Genomic DNA, 19906 nt, shown 5'->3' on the forward strand with positions numbered 1-19906 from the left:
TAATAATGAAAAATAAAAATTTAGATAATTTTTAAAATCATTTGAATAACATTTTGTTTATAAGTATTTATTAATCTAAATATATCAAAACACAATAAATAAAAATACATGATGACGATAAATCGAAAATATTCATTTATTTATATAACATTTTTCAATTCGTGTGATTATAACATAATGATAGCTCTATCAAATTAACAAAGATATATTTCATCTAAATATTATTTACAATGGAAAACAATAAAAATAAAATTAATAGAATAATAAATATTACTAAAATCAAAATCACAATATTTTTAAATGAAGTGCATATAGAGGTTGTCAAATAAAATTTTCTTAATTAACTAAATTATCATAATGATGTTAAAATAAAACCCCTAAACTTGTTATTAAGTTAAATATCAATTTTCTTTTTGCTAACTTTTAACTCCTAGTTAATTTTGTTTAACTTTCTCCTTTTTTAAAATATATATTATACAAAGTTAATTTATATCATAATAGATCATTTGAAAACTAATATTGATGATTAATAATTTCATGTTAAATAAAAATTTAAAATAATATCAATCAAATAAATATGTATAGTAAAACACATATACGTAACATTCAGTTTAAAAATATCACATATAAAAAATTTAATTTCTAACAAATGATAATAAATTAGCACTATAATTCATATTTATTACAAAATTTATCTTAATTAAAAAATTATAAGGATTATCTCATAAATTTAATACAAAAATATAAAGTAATTTTCATTCTTTTTAATTTCTCATTAATTTCTTTTTCTATGAATAAAGTTTAAATAACTCAAAATAATCGAATCATATTGCAAATAAAATATTAGAAAAATTTGCAAAAGAGCATATAGAATCTGCATGCTCTCAATATCCATTTTAATTGGAAAAAACCCATAAGAAAAATGACATTTTCTCGCATAGTTTTTATAACACTTGTGGAAAAGTGTAAGCTTGAGATATATATTGAGACATTAATTAATATAACAATTTATTAAATTAAAAATATAAAAAAGTATCATACTAATGTATTTGTAATATTTTTCGTCAATTCAACTAAAATAATGAGATAAAGTTATTCTCATTTTCCATCTCAACTCTTAAATCAGAAAATTAAAAATTCACCAAAATAAATAAATGAAACATTAATTAAGTAATGGTGTGTAAAAGTGTAACTAAGAAAATTCACAAATCAAACTCATATATTTATAGATATATAGATCTGCTAACTTTTAACCCCTTGCGGATTTTGTTTAACTTTCTCTAGTTTTTTTAGAATACATATTATAGATAGTTAATTTTATATCAGAATGGATCATTTGTAAATTAATATTGATGATTAATATTTCAGGGTAAATACATTTTTTAAATAATATCAATCAAATAAATATGTGTAGTAAAACACATATATAAATAAAATAATAAGTAATACAAAGTTAAAAAATATCATATTTAAAAAATTAATTTCTAATGAATGAAAATAAATTATCGCTATAATTTATATTTATTAAAAAAATTATCTTTGTTAAAAAATTATAAGGATTTCTAATAAATTTAATATAAAAGTAGAAATGGTAACTAAGTAAATTCACAATTCAAACTAACATATTTATAGATAGTATAGATAAATAAATAAATAAATAAAACATTAATTAAGTAATGGTGAGTGAAAGGGTAATTAAGTAAAACATAATGGTGAGTAAAAAGGTAACTAAGTAAATTCACAATTCAAACTCATATATTTATAGATAGTATAGATAAATACATTAATATATATATGTATATATATATTATATAAAAAATATATAATACTAATATATATATATATATATATATATAAATACAGTAATATATTCGGGTATTTCAAACAGGTTCGGGGACGGGGACGGGGACGGGGACGGGGATTTTATCCCCACGGGTTCGGGGATAGGGATTCCCCGATTAGGTAGATCCGGGGATGGGTACGGGGATGGGAGCGGGGATATAATTAGGGGACGGGGATGGGAATGGCAAACCAGCCCCCGCCCCGTCCCATTGCCATCCATAACCGGATCTGCTATAAAAATGATGAAGAAAATAAGACCAATGTAGATATTTGAACCAGAAGTTTTTTTCCCGGGCGGAGAGGATTTCCTGCACTCAAGAAGGTAACCACGTGAATGGGCGCCGGAGGGGTGTCCGACGTGGCCACTCCGATGCTTAAGTCAGTGAATGATTCAAGCCAAGAACCAATGTAACCAAGTGATGGTTGTGATATTGGTGTGAATGAATGAATGTAAATGTAAAGAGAGAACCTGATATTTATAGTAGGAGAAGTAATGATGACCTCGTTCTCCGTGCTACCTACTAATTATAGTAGGACGGCTGAGCACACCCTATATTCTGATATGTCAAATCTCATACTGGTCACATCCAGCCCATCTGATTTTGTCAACCCATCGGACTGGTATCAGAGATGGGACAGTCGCCCACATCCTATTCTGCTAGTATACTCGAGTGCGGTGCTCATATCGAGGTGGCCCGGGTAGAAAGTTCCCGGGAGCTTGAACGAGAGCCCGGGCGTCCGGTGGCCCGGGGAGGAGACGTCCCAGGCATTCACCCGCCCGGCTCCTGATGAACCCTTCCTGCCGACTTGTCATGATTCTGGCCATCCATCCAGTATCCTGGGTCGTCCATGCCCCGGGCACAAGAATCGTCCATAACTCGGGCACAACTCGGGCTATCCTGAGGGTATCATTACTCCCTCCTTAAATAGTCGTGCTAGAGTCATACTCGTTGTCCCGATTAGTCTTGTGTGCCCGATCATGGGAAATATATAGTTTGTCTGTAAAAGCATCGGGGGCTTCATGTATCCCAGAGATTGGATGAAATGCCGGAGTCTCGTGTCTTATAGACTTGAGATGAGATGCCGGGGCCTCGCGCCTCGCAGTCTTTGCATAAGATGCCGGGGCCTAATGTCTCCCGGGCTTTGCATAAGATGCTGGTGCCTCATATCTCCCGGACTTAGGAATGGTCGAGGTGCGGAGCCCCAAGCCAGGTTTGAGAACCTTAGGCTTATGAATAACCAAGGTGCGGAGCCTTGGGCCAGGGAGAATGTCCCGGGACTTGGGAATGGTCGAGGTGCGGAGCCCCGAGCCAGGTTTGAGAACCCTGGGCCTATGAATAACCAAGGTGCGGAGCCTCGGGCCGGGGAGCATGTCCCGGGACTTGGGAGTGGTCGAGGTGCGGAGCCCCGAGCCAGGTTTGAGAACCCTGGGCTTATGAATAACTAAGGTGCGGAGCCTTGGGCCGGGGAGCATGTTCCGGGACTTGGGAGTGGTCGAGGTGCGGAGCCCCGAGCCAGGTTTGAGAACCCTGGGCTTATGAATAACCAAGGTACGGAGCCTTGGGCCGGGGAACATGTCCCGGGACTTGGGAGTGGTCAAGGTGCGGAGCCCCGAGCCAGGTTTGAGAACCCTGGGCTTATGAATAACCAAGATGCGGAGCCTTGGGCCAGGGAGCATGTCCGGGGACTTGGGAGTGGTCGAGGTGCGAAGCCCCGAGCCAGGTTTGAGAACCCTGGGCTTAATAGATAACCAGGGTCTGGAGCCCTGGCCTTCATAAATGGTCGAGGTACGGAGCCCCGAGCCAGGGTACGGATCCCTGGAGTTTCAAGAATGTGTCGGGGCCTCATACCTCCCGGGCTTAAGATATGGTGCCGGGGCCTCGTGTCTCCCAGACTTAAGAGAATGTGCCGGGGCCTCATACCTCCCGGGCTTAAGAGAATGTGCCGGGGCCTCATACCTCCCGGGCTTAAGATATGGTGCCGGGGCCTCGTGTCTCCCGGACTTTAAATAGGATGTCGGGGCCTCATAACTCCCGGGCTTTCAAGAATGTGCCGAGGCCTCATACCTCCCGGGCTTAAGATAATGTGCCGGAGCCTCATACCTCCCGGGCTTACAAGATTTTGCTTCTCCCTCTATATTAGTTTTATTAAAAACCAAATCACTAACCTGGAAATACTGAATCCGAATTCATTTTCGGTAGAGTGAAACTTCTCTGGTTGAGCTAAATTAGGTGACTAATATAGCTGTATGCTAATGAGTGCATAGCAAATGCTCTTCATGCCAATCCGGGATAGCTGCTGAGCTTTGAGCCCATATGAAATCCACATATAAGATCTGAGTGCCGAGCTGGTCGGACTTGTATGTTTGCTAAGCAGAGTTGGGCTTATTTTTGAATGGAAATCATATCTACGTCTTGAGCTCAATTTCCCACAGACGGCGCCAATGATGCGATCCTGGTGAAATGAGTGAGCAGGGTCGGGTGCTCCACCGGATCTGCTATCAAAATGATGAAGGAAATAAGAGCAATGTAGATATCTGAACTAAAAGCTTCTTTCCCGGGCGGAGAGGATTTCCTGCACTCAAGAAAGTAACCACGTGAATGGACGCTGGAGGGGTGTCCGGCGTGGCCACTACTCCGATGCTTAAGTCAGTGAATGATCAAGAACCAATGTAACCAAGTGATGGTTGTGATATTGGTGTGAATGAATGAATGTAAATGTAAAGAGAGAATCTGGTATTTATAGTAGGAGAAGTAATGATGACCTCGTTCTCCGTGCTACCTACTAATTATAGTAGGACGGCTGAGCACACCCTATATTCTGACATGTCAAATCTCATACTGGTCACATCCAGCCCATCTGATTTTGTCAACCCATCGGCCTGGTGTCAGAGATGGGACAGTCGCCCACATCCTATTCTGCTAGTATACTCGAGTGCGGTGCTCATATCGAGGTGGCCCGGGTAGAAAGTTCCCGGGAGCTTGAACGAGAGCCCGGGCGTCCGGTGGCCCGGGGAGGAGACGTCCCGGGCATTCACCCGCCCGGCTCCTGATGAACCCTTCCTGCCGACTTGTCCTGATTCTGGCCATCCATCCAGTATCCTAGGTCGTCTATGCCCCGGGCACAATAATCGTCCATGACTCGGGCACAACCCGGGCTATCCCGAGGGTATCAATTACAATTACCATATCAAACTGTTGCATATTTTTTGCATGTAGATTAACATACTACTTTCTTGTTACAATGCCAGAATGTGAGATCTAACTATCAGATTATTGGTGGGTCAGAACCCGTGACAGACAAAAAGTTATCGATTTGCATAGAATGCACATATTACGGCATCAGCAAAAAGAGTACAAGTATATATATTATATTATTCCACACTGGTTGGACCAGTTTGCAGTTGTTTGTTTACGAGGGCACTAGCAGTTTGAACTATCTGTTTTTGCAAAACGAGAACGAATATGAAGTGATTGTCAGTCTGCTAGCTGAGTATACTGCTTCGCGGGTAGTTCATGACATGAAAGGTATTCAGCTGCACATGAGGGGAAGGGGGCATGTAATATTGTGGGATGTGATCTAGGATACTTTATTATGCTATGGGGCTATAAAGTTCATTAATTATGTCGAAGTCCCTGAAGTTAGGTTTGATTACAAAAATAGTCCCGAACGACTGCTATAATTAAAGCAATACCATCACCCCCCACACCATCGTGAGATGGTTGTTCCTTTTACATGGCCTTGTCTTGTTCATTATGGTTTGTCTGAAACTGAAGCATTCACGATTTTCGAAATAATTAAGTTGATGGTTTCTGTAAGCTGTTTACAATTATATTTGCTTGAACTTGTCAGGTACCAGTAAATTGATGCTCAAAAGATAAGGTAGGCCAATGCATATAAACCAATATTGTATATGTACAGGACAGATGCTTTGTTTATGCTTCATGCTTGACGCAAGCATGATTTTGTTGTATAATTTCTTCCCGTGGCTCGTAATTTATTACATTTAACAACAAAAATATGTTGACAACAAATGATATGCCTTAGTCACCTGTTTGGCCGATTTTGTTGTTTAATTTCTTCCCGTGGCTCATAATTCTCAAGCTTTGTCTTAGTATGTCCACCTCTCTTTGCTTTTTGATTCCTTGATCTTCCATGGATGCTAACTTTGCTTCAAGATATTCAATTCTTTCTTCCATGGCTTTCAATTCTTTCTTATGCTCCTCTACTATCTCTTCTTCTCTATCCCAACAAAGCCTTTCCCCTACACACACAAAAGAATATATTTGGCACAACGGATTCTCGAATTAATCGTGCTCTCTTAGCCAAAAAACAAGAAACTCGAAAATAATTTGGAGAAGAACATAATATCTGTCTATAAATATTTTCAAACTTTCACATCAAATGGACTTTATACATTAAAAAAATTATAGCTTATATCACAAATTGCTTTGTTTAGTTTAAAGATTTGATATGGATCACTTCTTCTTTGGTAATATATATAATCAAGTTGTTTAACAATCAAGAACCAAAAACAACAGCAAATTCACAGCAAAAGCATTTCGATTCCAATGACTCACATGATTCCAACTTCAACTTAACTGATTGCAAGATGATTCTCAATGAAAAATTTATGCAAGAAACATAAAACTACACTAAAGCAAGGGGAATATATGCAAAGTAAATGTGGTTGATTTTGTAATTTTACCTCCATGTGTCCTTTGAATAAGCTCATCAAGCTCAACTTTTATAGTAAAATAAAGTTCTTTCCATTTCTCCAAAGTCTCATCTCTCTTCAATATTTCCCACTCAATATTGAAATCCACGTTTTTCATGCAATACTTGGGCGAACTCTCTTCTTTTCTCAATTTCTTCATCTCTTCTTTCAATCTTCTCTTTTCCCTCTTCCACTTGTCTTGCTTGGCCGCAAAAGCAATCAATTGTTCCTCGTAAACTCGGCTCTCAATCTCTCTTATGGCCATGATTTCGTTGATCCCACCTCGGAGAAGCCTGATTTTGTTCTTCAAACTTTTCACCTCGTTTTCTTCACTTGGAGTTCTCTTGCACTTGGCTTGAGAACTACCCATTTCTTGATTTTGCTTTCTCTTTGTTGGAAGATTTCCTCAAGTTCAATTATTGTGTTGAGTTTAAAGACAGGTAATCTATATATTGAGTTGTCAGGTCACAAATATTTGGCATTAATTACTTTAGTATGCATGACATGTATTGAGTTAAACTAAAAATTTTCATTAATTAACAGTAAAACTTGTTAAAACTTTTTCATATTAAATATGAATACTTGACTATATATTTGTGAAAAATGGAAAAAATATGTAGTCTTTATATTTGTGACGTTGGAATATTAATTATTTGTAATGCCAAGATGTATCCAATAAGCACTTGAAGCGTGAGATTTAGAAATTTTGGGGAAAAAAGCGGAAATAATGAATTTTTACAACAAATTGGGTGTCTTTTAATTGTTTCTTTGAAGTTGTACATTATTAATCAATTGATAATTTTATCTTATTCAATCTCATGTTTATTTGATCATATTATTTATTTATAAATAATCTACTAATTATTTATCTTAGCATATTATTTCAAATTTAATCAATCAAATCAAACAAATTATAATTTATCGATCAAACAAATACTATATTAACTATATTTTTTTATCATATTAAATTATTTATCTCTATATTACTATTATTATTTTATTTTTGACTTCAACCCATACCTTAATTTCTAATGTAAAGCCTCCAAGCAACGCTTCACTTGTTCTGTTATTATTAGTAAAAGTGCTCTCCTTCATCTACTCAATCGTCATTTATTGTGTGCTCAACAATCAATGGAGCGTGTGACCCATATTTCAAAATTTTGACTTCTTTCTAAACCAATTTTTTGGTAAACAGGTTATCAAACATGTTTACTTTAAAAAAAATAATTTAATCGATTGGATCGGTTGAACTGATTATCGAACCGAATGCTCTCACATACATATCCCTTGGTATACCTCTAGCCACATCGGCCGTGATCATAAAATTATGTATAAAAATGGTTTTGGTGATATTCCATGAGAATACGGGTCATGGATAACCCAGAATATCAATTGGATTGCTCAGATCGAAGCCAGTATACCGGGAACTCTCCTCACTAGCCGGACACTTCTTCTCCACGCGGGTAATCAATATCCCGGGCTCTCATACAAGTATCCGGGAACTTCCACCCGGTCTACCTCGAGAATTGCACGCACTCGAGTATGATTGATACGGGCTGTCTAATCTGTCAGAGCAACATGAATTTGGAGTGTTCTAGAAGTCATCGAAAGCTATAGTATGGGCAGCGGACTTGTCATACTTAGTAGGTGGCACTGAAAACTAGGTAATGATAGGATTTTCTACTATAAATAGCAGGTATGCATCTCATTTACGGATTCTGAAATCTTTGAACTCTCAAGCACTCACATATATCCTCACATATATTGCTTGTGTTCATCTTCAACCTGCTGACTTAAGCATCGGAGTGGCTACGTCGGACACTCCTCCGCGCCCATTCACGAGTTTCTTTCTTGTTTGCAGGTGTTACCGAAGTCATTATCTTAACTCAAATTCTTATACACTAAATTATTGTTGATTTGATACGTCTTACCCGGCTCATTCATTTCACTAAGATCACATCGGATTTATAGGTTTGTTTCAGATCGGATTTATGGCTGATTTACCATCGAACCGACCGATTTGGTCTGATTTTAAAAACATTTTCTTAAACAATATACAATTTTTTTTCCATTCAAAATAATTTAACAATTTTATCTAACAAAAAATTACAATGTGATTTGACATTTAGAAAATAAAAATGTGTATTCCGAGTATGTTTTATAAGAGACGGTCTGACAAATCTATACAAGTAAGACCACTCGATTCGATTCATAAAATTAATATTTATAATATAAAAAATTTATACTATAAATATTATGGATCGATTTTTCATAAGTTGGGTCGAATAATAAATTCATCTCACAAAATCGACCCGTAAAATCGTCTAATATAAATTTCTGCATCGTATTCCAGCCAGAACAAAACCAACTATGCCCGCTACTGTGTGTGTGTGTGTGTGTGTATATATATATATATATATATATATATATATATAATAAATCGCGCGAGAAAAATACTGTGACCGATTGAGAAAGAGAACAGCGTGTTTTCAGGAGCATCCTCTCACATGAGCTTGGCCTTTTGCGGTTACCATAATATCAAATAATAGTGTCTTTTTGTGCTACCATTTCATTTCAGCTTGGTTTAACAAATAACAAAAAAATTAATATTGTAGCAATCAATTTATATGTCTAGTCAAATTAGTGTTCAACACAAACCTTCAATTTATTTTTCCACTGAACCAGTTAGTCCATGTACAACTTGGAGATGTCAAAAACGAGCTAACATAGCCAATCAAACTGATGGACTCAACTAATTTTATGTGTAATTTGACGGGCCTAGCCTATTTTATAACCATAGTACACTGACTAGAATTAAAATATGCTTTCGAGTCACATTCAATGTGGGAACTGTAGAGTATATTTCAAGAAATGGAGAGTATATTAATTTTATAGAAATTTATTGTTGTAATTCCAGAAAATGCTCAACTGAATGAACAAATTTTTAACTGAAAGAACAAAATATTTGACTGAGCCCAATGGTAGATGATCTTATCTTATAATATATAGACACAGGTTCTTTCTTTCACCCTCACTTTATACTAAAAAAAATACATATTAACAATAAAGCTCATGATTAATTAACCTACTCTAATTTTGCAGCATCCCCTTCTCCATTGATGATATCTGTAGTTCTCTCCAAGAATCAGACTTCAGAAGTGTAAAACCTGCAGTAGAACTACTTGAAAATCCAGACTTGCTCAGATTTAGCTTCATGTTTCTTCTCCAGTTAACGTCACAATGTTTATCCACCTCCTCGATTTTCTATAGTGATCACATTTCTTGTTCTATCTCATCATCGGCCCCTGAATGTACAATTATGTAGTTAGATTAGTAAAAATCCATAGGTTCAATCAAATAGCTGGAGCAGTCTATTACCCTACCTTAGATCAAGTCATGTAGAAATTTTCTTTTAGCAACTATTTATAGCGGATAACTTTTAGGAGATCTGCTGCTACTGACTGCCCTGTTGTTGTCAATGACGGAAGTGTCTGCTTATTTTTTATGTCCTCGAGAAAAAGAACTACCATTGTGGGTCCACAATGCTATTATTGATGGCTATTTACCCTTCGTAATATCCATGTTATTTCTGCTTTCACATGAAGAAAATGCTTTGTAATGTTGCGTCTGAAATAATTAATGAGGGAGATTTTCTCTTAATATAGTTTTTGACAAGAAAACTAACTACTAAGCAAAATACCCAATCAAGAGAATATTAATTCATAATAGCATATGAAAATTTACGAAATAAATTGAAGAAATTAATATGGAACAAGCGGACGAATTAGTAAAATTCATTCTCTCACATTCATATCAAAAGTCTATGGAGTCTTTACAACTCTTACGTACTGTTCTATAATATTAAAAAAAAAGTTAAAACATGTGTTATAAGATGTAAAGATTAATGTAGTCAAAATAAGTTCTAAGAATACATAATACCCCGCAGAAGTATCGCAAATGCTACAAAAAACACCCTTTAATACAAAAAAAATTTCTGATTCTAAATACCCCCAAAAAACATAGAACGGGCCTACAAAATAATTGCAAACTTTGAAAAGAAACCTCTCAACATCATCTTGGGAGGCCCCGTTGAGATTTCCCCCTTTCTGGAAAAAAAAACAATGGACATGTGGTCACTCCTAGTACATAAACCGCAAAAGGGAGGAGAAGACAGTTTCTACACACCATGAGCCGCACTCTGAAAACTGTATTGCAAATCATAGACGCTTGCTCGTTCGCTGCTTCGATGGCCCTCCAGGAAATAGCCTCAATATCCATCCCAATACTCTTTCTACCACCTACTCGAAACAAAACAATCACAAGTCATTGGCACAAAAAGAGAATTTTCCAGTATATAATATTATAATTCAGTTCTTGGTTGAAAATCATCGTGTGTATATGCATTACCTCATCTCCTTCATCAGCATATGCGGTGTTTTCATGCTCAGAATGAAGATCTGGTTGTCTTGGTTGGATATTTTCATTTGCCATACTTTGAGACATCAAGAGTTCTAATCTTTGTGTTTGAGATTCAAGCTTTCGGGTAAATTCCTTGTTTATTTCCTTCAGACAGCAGTAGATAAAAATGACTATAAAAATCAAACTCTTCATGTCTCTCACAGCACAAAACATAATTTAAAATGTGTATTTATGAGATAAAACATGCAACTTTTTCACACATTGTTCCGACCATATCTAAAATCTCCTAATCAAACAGAACGTTAACACAGAAAGGAGAACGGACTAATTTTGGGAAGTGAATTATTAAAACAGAGGATAGCACTTCTCTTTTTTGATGGCCTTAATCTTATTGTGTTCCTTCATAAGAGACTACTATTATAGTGCACAAAATTTCCTGATTGCTTACGGGTCCTGAGTCTTTGTGTAAGATCCCATGATCTACCTAACTTTATAGTAAACACGGGCAACATGCAAAATACTTTTTTATGCAGGTTATACACAATGGCTTACAAAGAGACATCACTCCATATCATCAATAAGATAAAATGTAGGTTTCATGATTGAGATGTCACCAGTCACCACCAACATTAAATTCCTTAGAGCAGTAGGTCTACTACAACAACAATTTCAATGGCAAAAACAGTATTGAATAAAAATTACCGAAAGCTTTGACCTCTGAGATGATTCTGCCGACAAGGCTTGCATCAATTGATCTTTCTCCAAAGCCAACTGCAGTGGGAAAATCTTCTAGTTACTTTTGGGTTCTTGGAATGGTAACTGCAGTGATACTTCAACTAACCAACGCAAATCCACAAAAACAAAAGTTTCAAAATGCCAACAGAATTTACCTCCGCGATTAACGTGTTAATATTTTGAATCATTCTCGCCTGATCAGAAGGAATAGTCAAAGGTAGACCTTCAAGGTGGAGCATTATGTTTTCATGATTAAGATCATCATCATTTCTGAGCAATTCAGTCCCATAGGAGTCCAAATTCGAACCTTCTGTGACACTACCTAGAATATATATCAACAGACATCTTTTAATCATAATTGACAAATCAATCATATAACCATATGATTCCAAACGGCAGGAATACAGTAGAAAACGGGAAATAGTGGTCTATCCGATTGAAACATGATACTGAAAACCCCAAGAATGAAATATCAAGGTCACAAAAGACCTAGAAGTTGCTGTTCAAGAGGCAACAAGGACAAACCGTTTAGGTTTATGCAAAGAACAAACATATCTAAATATATTAACAAGTTCTTCTTTATGTAAATAAGTAATGATGAGAGGCATTGAATCCATCATAAGGTTTTCCAGGGGTAAATTGGTAGAAAATTTCAGTCCTAAGCATACAACTCTAAAGAATATCAGTACTCTCACATCAAATTTGAGCAGTAAAAGAAGAAAAATATTGGAAATCAATACCAAGATCCTCTGTTGAAGTTGACATTTCTTTCTTATTAGTTGATGTCTCCCTGATGTCAACAGATCTCCCACTTGCAGAAGCTTTTCGTAATTTGACCTGTAACAGCTTTTTCTCTGCATGAGGGGATAATTATATCATTACCATGTAGCACATCACAATGAATTCAGAATGAAAATAAAAAAAAAATCAAATATAGGTTATACACATATTAGAGTATGTATGGACAGATTCTTCTTAATCATATGATGACAGAGATAGCCACCACAGGTTCTTAGAGATGAGACATGAATTATAAAACAAATAGGCCAAGCTACTATGTTAAGAAATAATTATTTACTACCGTAAGACTTACAAGAAAATGGGAAATGATTGATCGATGTCAAACAACAACGTAACTCAAAATATAATGCAACGTTCACATGCCAAAAGATATACTGGATATCAAATAATTCGGAGACACTTGAGTTATTTTCATCCTTTTGATCCTAAAAAGGAGAACTTTAAACTATCTGTCTAGAGAGAGAGTGAGAGACAACAGCCAAAAGACAGTTAATACGTTTGAACAGATAAAAAGGAAATTATTTTACTTTTCTGGTAATTTCATACATGAATGTTTAGTCAACTGGAGTACATTATGTTCTAACCCTAAGAATTCCTGAAAAATAAAAGATAAAGGACACAAAATCAAGAATGATACAGACTCCTAATTGACTTGAGATTTGACAACTGGAGTGACCCAATTCAAATACAAAAATCTTCAACAGAATCAAAACCACCTTTGTCTTAAGGCTAATGCTAAAAACTGGAGAATTTGAGTGACCCAAATTCAGTGATGATAATAGTCATAACGGTGAAAAACAGTACAGGAATTCTCTTTTAGCAGGACTCCCTTCACCTTAGAGAACCACTAGGCACTTGTGCTGCAACTGAGTCACAAAATGAAACAAAGCAGACAAAACTCATTCCTCTCTCTTTAATTCAAACTTTAGCTCTCTTTTTGACAGTAATCACTCATTTTACCTATCTTCCCTGGTCTTGTATAGAACAGAAAGTAGCAGAAGAATATGGGATTTTTTGTGAAGAAGTAGATGGCAGAGAAGATTAATTGAATAGTCAGCACCTCCGCCGCTAAAATGTTGTCACAGCGGAGTTAACTTTGAGCTTAATTTAATATAATTAAGATAAAGCGAGCTTTTTCTAGGGCTCCTTTGCAAATTCAATTTTTTTTTTTTTTAGCAAAACCAAAAATTCTAAGTTAGTCAACACAATCAACATGATTGGAATCAGTCACTATCTGGAGATCAACATCAGACAAGGTTCAGAGAATAGAGTGTTGACAGTTTCAACAATTTCATGATTATGCTTCTCTCCATTTCAACTACCTAAATATATTGCTCTGAATAAAGAAACATCAATAGAGCACATAAGCCGCATACCTTCTTGTAAAGCATCAACAGTTGACTGCAGATCTTGCCGATCTTTTTCAAGGCTTGACATTTTCTTCCTGTGGAGATCAAAGGGGCATTAACTATGAAGTCTTTCCTTCTAGTAATGTGAATGTGATTAACAATAAGAGGAATCACAATACCTGTAAGAAGAAACTTCGGCCTGGGAATTTTCCAAAAGCCTCTCCAATTTTAGCTCATTAGACCTCAACCGTAATGCCTAGATGCACAGTCATACCACAGAAATATAATTTGAAGAAACGAGGATAAAACTCCAAGCAAAGTTTGGCGTGACGTTAAATGGGATGACTATTTCACTCTTTACATCTATATGACTGTAGTCACTATTCTTCCCGCAGGAAGTCAAACTATAAGAAATGGAATTATGGCAGAAAAATGTCTCACAGACAATAACGAGATAGATATCCTATCTCCTCGAAAAATAAAATGTAAACTGAATAAAGCATGAATATATGGCACCCTCTAGAGTCTAGACACTCCCATAAAAATAAGATTTAACAATGGTACTGTGAGCATTACTCTACCGCTCAATTTAACAAAGCTGTTCATAGCTAAAAATATTATGCAACAAATTACCTTCTCTTCCAACCCAATAACTTCAGAAGCCAATAGCTTTGCGCGTTCATCAGCTGCATGGCATTCCAATTGAGCATTAGCATATTCGATTTTCACAGCTTCCAGTTCCACCTACAAATTCATTACATTCATGAGTCAAGTTAGAGGCGGACTGCAAACAAATTGATTATGGTGAGTTGAAAAGAGCAGAAATTGTGAACTATAAAAAGGATAACAGTTGTTAAAATGAGCATTCCTCACAATGAATAACATAATAGAACATGAAAGATAGACGTCAACAACTATATACATTATGCATAATCAAGATGCAAGCCAGCATAATGAGAAACCAACAATGGAGACATCCTACACTGGAAGACAACCATATAACACCAGCAAAAATAAACACTTATATGTGCAGTCAACTAAGATACAAAAATTTGATCAAAGCAAAGTCTATTCTGTCAACACTAACCAGTTGAGCTTTGATTTCTTCTTGTAACTTTTCCAAGTCAAACTTCAGTTGGTTGACAAGGCTTCCCTGAAGAGAAGAGGAAAAGAGTCACATCAGAATAAACACCTTGTGCTATCAAAAGAAAGAAAGACTGCAATCCAAGCATTAGTTAGTAACTGGTGGCACCGGAGTCGGTCAACTCAGAATTTGATAAACAAAATTAAGAACACAACAAAAAGATAATGAAAATAACCAAATGTCTCAACGGTGTTTTTATAAAACTCAAGCTCATAGATGATGTTGTATCATAAAACATGGAATCTTATAAATTTGGATTCTCCAAGAGTCCAGATAATGCCAGAAGTTCAGCAATACCAGTGAGCACTGCATGTCTATTTAAAGAAGACAGGGAACAATGAGTAGGCATAAGTTTTTGCTCAAACACAAGAGAGCTAACAATAAAAAATGTTCCACCTGTCAAGGTTCAGCATTCATCAAAATAACAAATGAGTTAAAATTATTATCAAATTGATCTGGGTATCTCCAAAAAACGGCTCATATATTCTCATACACGCATATGGGGACCCTGCAATGGAAGTCCTGCACATTCAGCTAGTAAATGGTATAATGTACTTATAATCAAAATAGGAACCCAAAATATAAAGTCCAGAGGCCACCAAATTTCTACCATGATTGACAAAAATCATCAGCCAAATGGTTGAAACTTGTCCATTAAATTTAATTTGACCAAAAGAAAAAAGGAAAAAAACACAAATGCAAAACAGGCATAGAATTATGTCTAATCATCTAAATTTCAGTTTTAACATGATATCCACCAAGCAGTTAAAACATAAGCTTTTCAGAAACAAGCATTGCGAGTACACACCTGCTGATTAAAGCTATCAGTCAAAGTTGAATTTTCAGAAGCCAAAGACTCTGCAAGAGCACGCGAAGTTTCCATAGCACGTTGCAATGAGAATTTCTCTTGTGTTAAATCCTCTATATGCTGCAAAGAAATGAAAAACAGAACTGACTCCAAAATACAAACAATAAATCAGTTCCAAGAAAACAATGTAGAAGCAATCCATCCTTAAATCAACAAAATAATCAATTTCATGGATCTTACAAATTAGTTTATAGCCCCTACAACATTTCCTATAAGCATGCGTCAAAAGAGACTTCAACTCTTATTTCATCCCTCACCAACTTAGAACTGCAGCTTGTCCAATACATCAGCACAATAAACTAGGTTAATTCTATGATCATTTCTAAAAGATTCTCCAAAAGGGAATGCGAATGAAATATTCAATTCATCTATGCAAAGAAATATCTTATCCTTATGACAGTAAATGACTATTCACTGACATGCCAAAGATATTGTAGCTCCTAATCATCCATCACAATGTCAGCGCTTCACTTTCAGCACAAACCCAACCAACCCCTACCACCCCTGGAGGCAAAGGATGATGGATCACAGAATAAGAAAAAACATCAAATGCATAAAGAAATAAGAAACACAATAAACCAAAACGAAAAGAAATAAATGGGATTCTAGAATGCGGTAGAATGGCATGAGGGATCCATATGTCTAACCACAACAAATTTAAAACTAAAGATTGTATAATGATTATGTTAATTCGACAACTATCTACGGGAAAAGCATATATAAGTGATTGAATTGACCCATTGTAGAAAAACAATATGCAAAAAAGATATAACAATATCAAGAAGCATAAAAAAAATCAATACAGCAACAATCAATACACAAATGTGTTTAAAGAAACCTGTTCCAGAGCAGCAAAATCTTCATTTTGCTTCCGTGAAAGAAAATCATGCTTGTTCTCAGTGAAATGATTGAACTTGGCAACCTCTTTGCTAGATGCAATAACAGAGTTCACAGATTTTGGAGAATCTAATTCAGTCAAACTATCCATTGGGTAGACCTTGGAATTAGATGAATCAACTTTTGTTGCTCCAAAGAGGGGAGGGGGTGATGCAGGACCTTTTGAAATCTGAATGGAATCAAGGAAAGAAGGACGTGATCTCCTCCCAGATGCAGTTGGAGATTGTGGTGCACGGTTCAACCATAATTGGGTATCAGAATAATCAGCATATATATCGTTAGAACTCCATGGAGTTGAACGGTCTGAGCCTCCTATATGAGCAGTGGAACCACTAAATTTCTTCTTCTCCTCCGTGTCAGGAAACTCAGGGATTTTTTGTCCAACTCCAAACACAGGTCTGACCATATTTGTGGAAGAACGAACAGAGTCTGTGACCCCACAGCATGACAAAGGAAAATATACGAAAGAACCATGCAACAAACACAATTAGAAATTTCTGGAAAAAAAGGAGAGAGGAAGGAAATGCCCCAAAAAAGGACATAAATTAGTTTATTATATTTATTTATTTTTTAAAAAAGCCCCAGAATCTTACTTTGGTAAGGTGTAGCTATTTGGCCATTACCCAGGTAGCCACCATTCTCCAACTTGTCTTGCAGAAGAGCTCTAATAGAATTCTTAGGCAAAAAATTCGGGGTAAAAACAGATGTACCAGAATTACCAAGTAAAAAATCCTTTCCAGGGGTATTATCGTAAATTGATGGGTAATTATCTATCCCATTGTCATTAAAGTGACTGGAAGCATGGTAAATTTCCTGGTTAGATGATGGGCGATGAGTCAAAACGTCGTCATTTCCAATAGTGGGAGCAACTTGAGTAGATGATACACCACCATTCATTTCATTTAGGAATTCATGGTTAGCCCTTTCATGCTTATCCGAACCCACATAATAGGCATCACCCTTGTACTCGTCACCAATTAAGTGTGAATGCTTTGGAATAGATAAGTTGCCATCGACGTTATTGGCCAATAAAGAAAGTTTAGTATTTGTATCAATGGAAGAACTAAAATCGCTATTAAAGTCAGTTTCAGTTTCCTGAACCCTGTTATTAGCAATAACAACTGAAGGCTCAAAATGACCTTCAGCGAGATTATCATAAGAAATACCAACTCCACTAGAATCTGCAAAAACTTCTTCCTCTGATGCTTGCTTTTCAAGTTGAAGACCATCTGAAACTTGTTGTGGCGTGGATTCAGCTTTCTTAGCCTTCTCTGCTGCTTTCTTTCGCCGAAACTCTTCGAACTGCAGCATAATCACAAAAACTCAAACGAAATATTAACAAAGAAGAAAATATGCGCTCCTTATGTCATGCTGAAGCACATTTAGAACACGTAAATTTGACACCTAAAATCACATCTCGAGATTTTGACGATGCAAAAATTGTCACTGAAAAGGAGGTGTGTCCAATCTCAAATACATCGACTAAGAAAAATTCAGTTTTTAGTAGATGATATTGAGAACTTCATCCATCATCCATCATTTTCTCACGCTCGGGCACCTAGCAAGAGGATTAAACCCAGTATTGGCACATCTTAGAAAGAAGGATAAGCTCCAAAACATGGTACGGTGATGAACTCATCGAGTCTTAAAAACAGGAGTAGATAAAGATGAATTTGGCATTTATATTTTATATAAAATGCCGAGACAATATATTCCTACTCTAAAAATAGAAGGAAACTCCATTCTTTGACCACCTCCCCACGAATATATCTCCAGACAACGTGGAGTGTTCTGTTCTAGCATAGAGTTCACACTACGCAGTATAATTTCTACACGTGGATCCTAAACCTTTTAATCATGAACAAGGCTTCATTTCGCAATAGAGAATTTGAGTTGCCACTTCCATGGTTTCAGTTTGTGGAATAAAGCCCAGCCCGCATTTCACACGTATAATCGAGCCTCTCAACAGAAAAAGGTGGAGAGAGCTTCAATGGTTATCCGATTACAAGTGACTCGGCAGGAACTCACAAATGTGAATACAAAAAGTACATCAAGATTAAAAAATTATTAGTTTCACTAAATACAAAGATCGTAGCATATGCTAAAAACGCAATACGATAATCAAGCATCAAGCCCAAACAAAAACTGCAACATAAAATAGTTATCATTGCAAGAAAATAGCAAATTTTTAAGGCAATAACCACTGAAAAAAGCTGCAATTTGAATAAGCGAACAGGACAGAAAGTGCAAACCTTCTTTTTTCCAGCTTCTAAATGCCCTTGCTTCCTCGACACCTGAGCCGACGCCATTGAAAATCCCTATCACGGCCAAAATCTCAGCCCTTAATAATCTTTTATCAGATCACGGCATGAATTGAACAGACACTGGCAGAAATTTGCATCTATGCGCAAACACAAATTCAATGAAATGACAAAGAAAAGCAACGCTCCTGAAGAATCAAACGCTCGGATTGCAACGGAAAAATAAAAAAAAATTAAGAAAGAAAAGTAGTAGAAATTTTTCAGCAAAATTACAGGAGAGAGAGGTCCGATCTAATCGGAGAAAGGGAGAACCAGGGGAAATCAAATATTTCTCTCTGTTTTTGTTTAGTATTTGTTCGACAAAATCCTCCCCTCCTTCCCTCGATCTCTCTCTCTCCCTTCCCCTTTGGCCTGTGAATATCTCGTCAGTTGGATATTCAAAATCGCATTCGGCATGTCTAAAAGTCGCGTATCCGGATTTTAGGTGAAATCATTGATCAAATTTCATTTTTAAAAAATACTAAAAATACATACAAATATTATATTGAAAACCAGCGTCTTTCTGGTTTTCGTGGGGGGCGACGGTTTGGTTTTTCTTGCTTTTGTTCTTCCTCTAGTTCGATGTCGGATCCAATTCGTGAACGGGAGAAATATGGCAGGAAGAAGGCCAAGACTTGGGGAATTAGGAGATGCTCATCCTCCCTGGTCTTTATTCGATGTATTTGGGCACAACCTCGGTGCAGAAACTGAGAATTTTGCTGAAAATGTATGGGGAGAGGCCGGAGCAGAAGATTTACGGAATTACGGTGGCTATTGAACCACGACATAATGAGGTTTTGATTTGCAATCAATAACTGGAAGCTGACTTTTCAA

At 36.3% G+C, this 19906-nt stretch overlaps 2 protein-coding genes across 3 annotated transcripts; both read right to left on the minus strand.

Moving 5' to 3' along the window:
• Positions 1 to 5737: 5737 nt before the first annotated feature.
• On the minus strand, positions 5738 to 6989 carry LOC142541383 (uncharacterized). The gene is made up of 2 exons (XM_075647920.1): positions 6551 to 6989; positions 5738 to 6106 (listed from the first exon to the last, which is right to left on the minus strand). Exons 1-2 carry the CDS (start codon positions 6927 to 6929, stop codon positions 5886 to 5888), a joined length of 600 nt encoding a protein of 199 aa, XP_075504035.1. The 5' UTR covers positions 6930 to 6989; the 3' UTR covers positions 5738 to 5885.
• Positions 6990 to 10429: 3440 nt separating this feature from the next.
• On the minus strand, positions 10430 to 19497 carry LOC142542198 (protein BLISTER-like). Of its 2 annotated transcripts, none has more exons than XM_075648696.1 (14): positions 19307 to 19497; positions 19025 to 19090; positions 17366 to 18074; positions 16714 to 17201; positions 15816 to 15935; positions 14951 to 15016; positions 14497 to 14607; positions 14043 to 14119; positions 13891 to 13958; positions 12454 to 12567; positions 11869 to 12035; positions 11681 to 11749; positions 10967 to 11122; positions 10430 to 10857 (listed from the first exon to the last, which is right to left on the minus strand). In XM_075648696.1, the coding sequence occupies exons 2-14, from the start codon at positions 19079 to 19081 to the stop codon at positions 10777 to 10779; spliced, it is 2283 nt and encodes a 760-aa protein (XP_075504811.1). In that variant the 5' UTR covers positions 19082 to 19090; positions 19307 to 19497; the 3' UTR covers positions 10430 to 10776. The 2 variants fall into 2 exon arrangements, with proteins under 2 accessions (XP_075504811.1, XP_075504810.1); XM_075648695.1 differs by having other exon boundaries at positions 10430 to 10665; positions 10745 to 10857; positions 19025 to 19497.
• Between the last annotated feature and the right edge of the window lie 409 nt (positions 19498 to 19906).

This window comes from Primulina tabacum, chromosome 4 (assembly GCF_025594145.1).
Source record: "Primulina tabacum isolate GXHZ01 chromosome 4, ASM2559414v2, whole genome shotgun sequence".
Taxonomy (NCBI): Eukaryota; Viridiplantae; Streptophyta; class Magnoliopsida; order Lamiales; family Gesneriaceae; genus Primulina; species Primulina tabacum.

What these genes read in the sequence shown, in the direction of transcription:
- LOC142541383 (XM_075647920.1), bottom strand. Translation starts at nt 6,929, where the DNA reads ATGGGTAGTTCTCAAGCCAAGTGCAAGAGAACTCCAAGTGAAGAAAAC. An exon ending in TATTCAAAGGACACATGGAG is followed by an intron (nt 6,107 to 6,550) that starts GTAAAATTACAA and finishes TTGTGTGTGTAG; the next exon opens with GGGAAAGGCTTTGTTGGGAT.
- LOC142542198 (XM_075648696.1), bottom strand. Translation starts at nt 19,081, where the DNA reads ATGGCGTCGGCTCAGGTGTCGAGGAAGCAAGGGCATTTAGAAGCTGGA. An exon ending in CTGATAGCTTTAATCAGCAG is followed by an intron (nt 15,017 to 15,815) that starts GTGTGTACTCGC and finishes TCTTCTCTTCAG; the next exon opens with GGAAGCCTTGTCAACCAACT. An exon ending in AACTTCAACAGAGGATCTTG is followed by an intron (nt 12,036 to 12,453) that starts GTATTGATTTCC and finishes TATATATTCTAG; the next exon opens with GTAGTGTCACAGAAGGTTCG.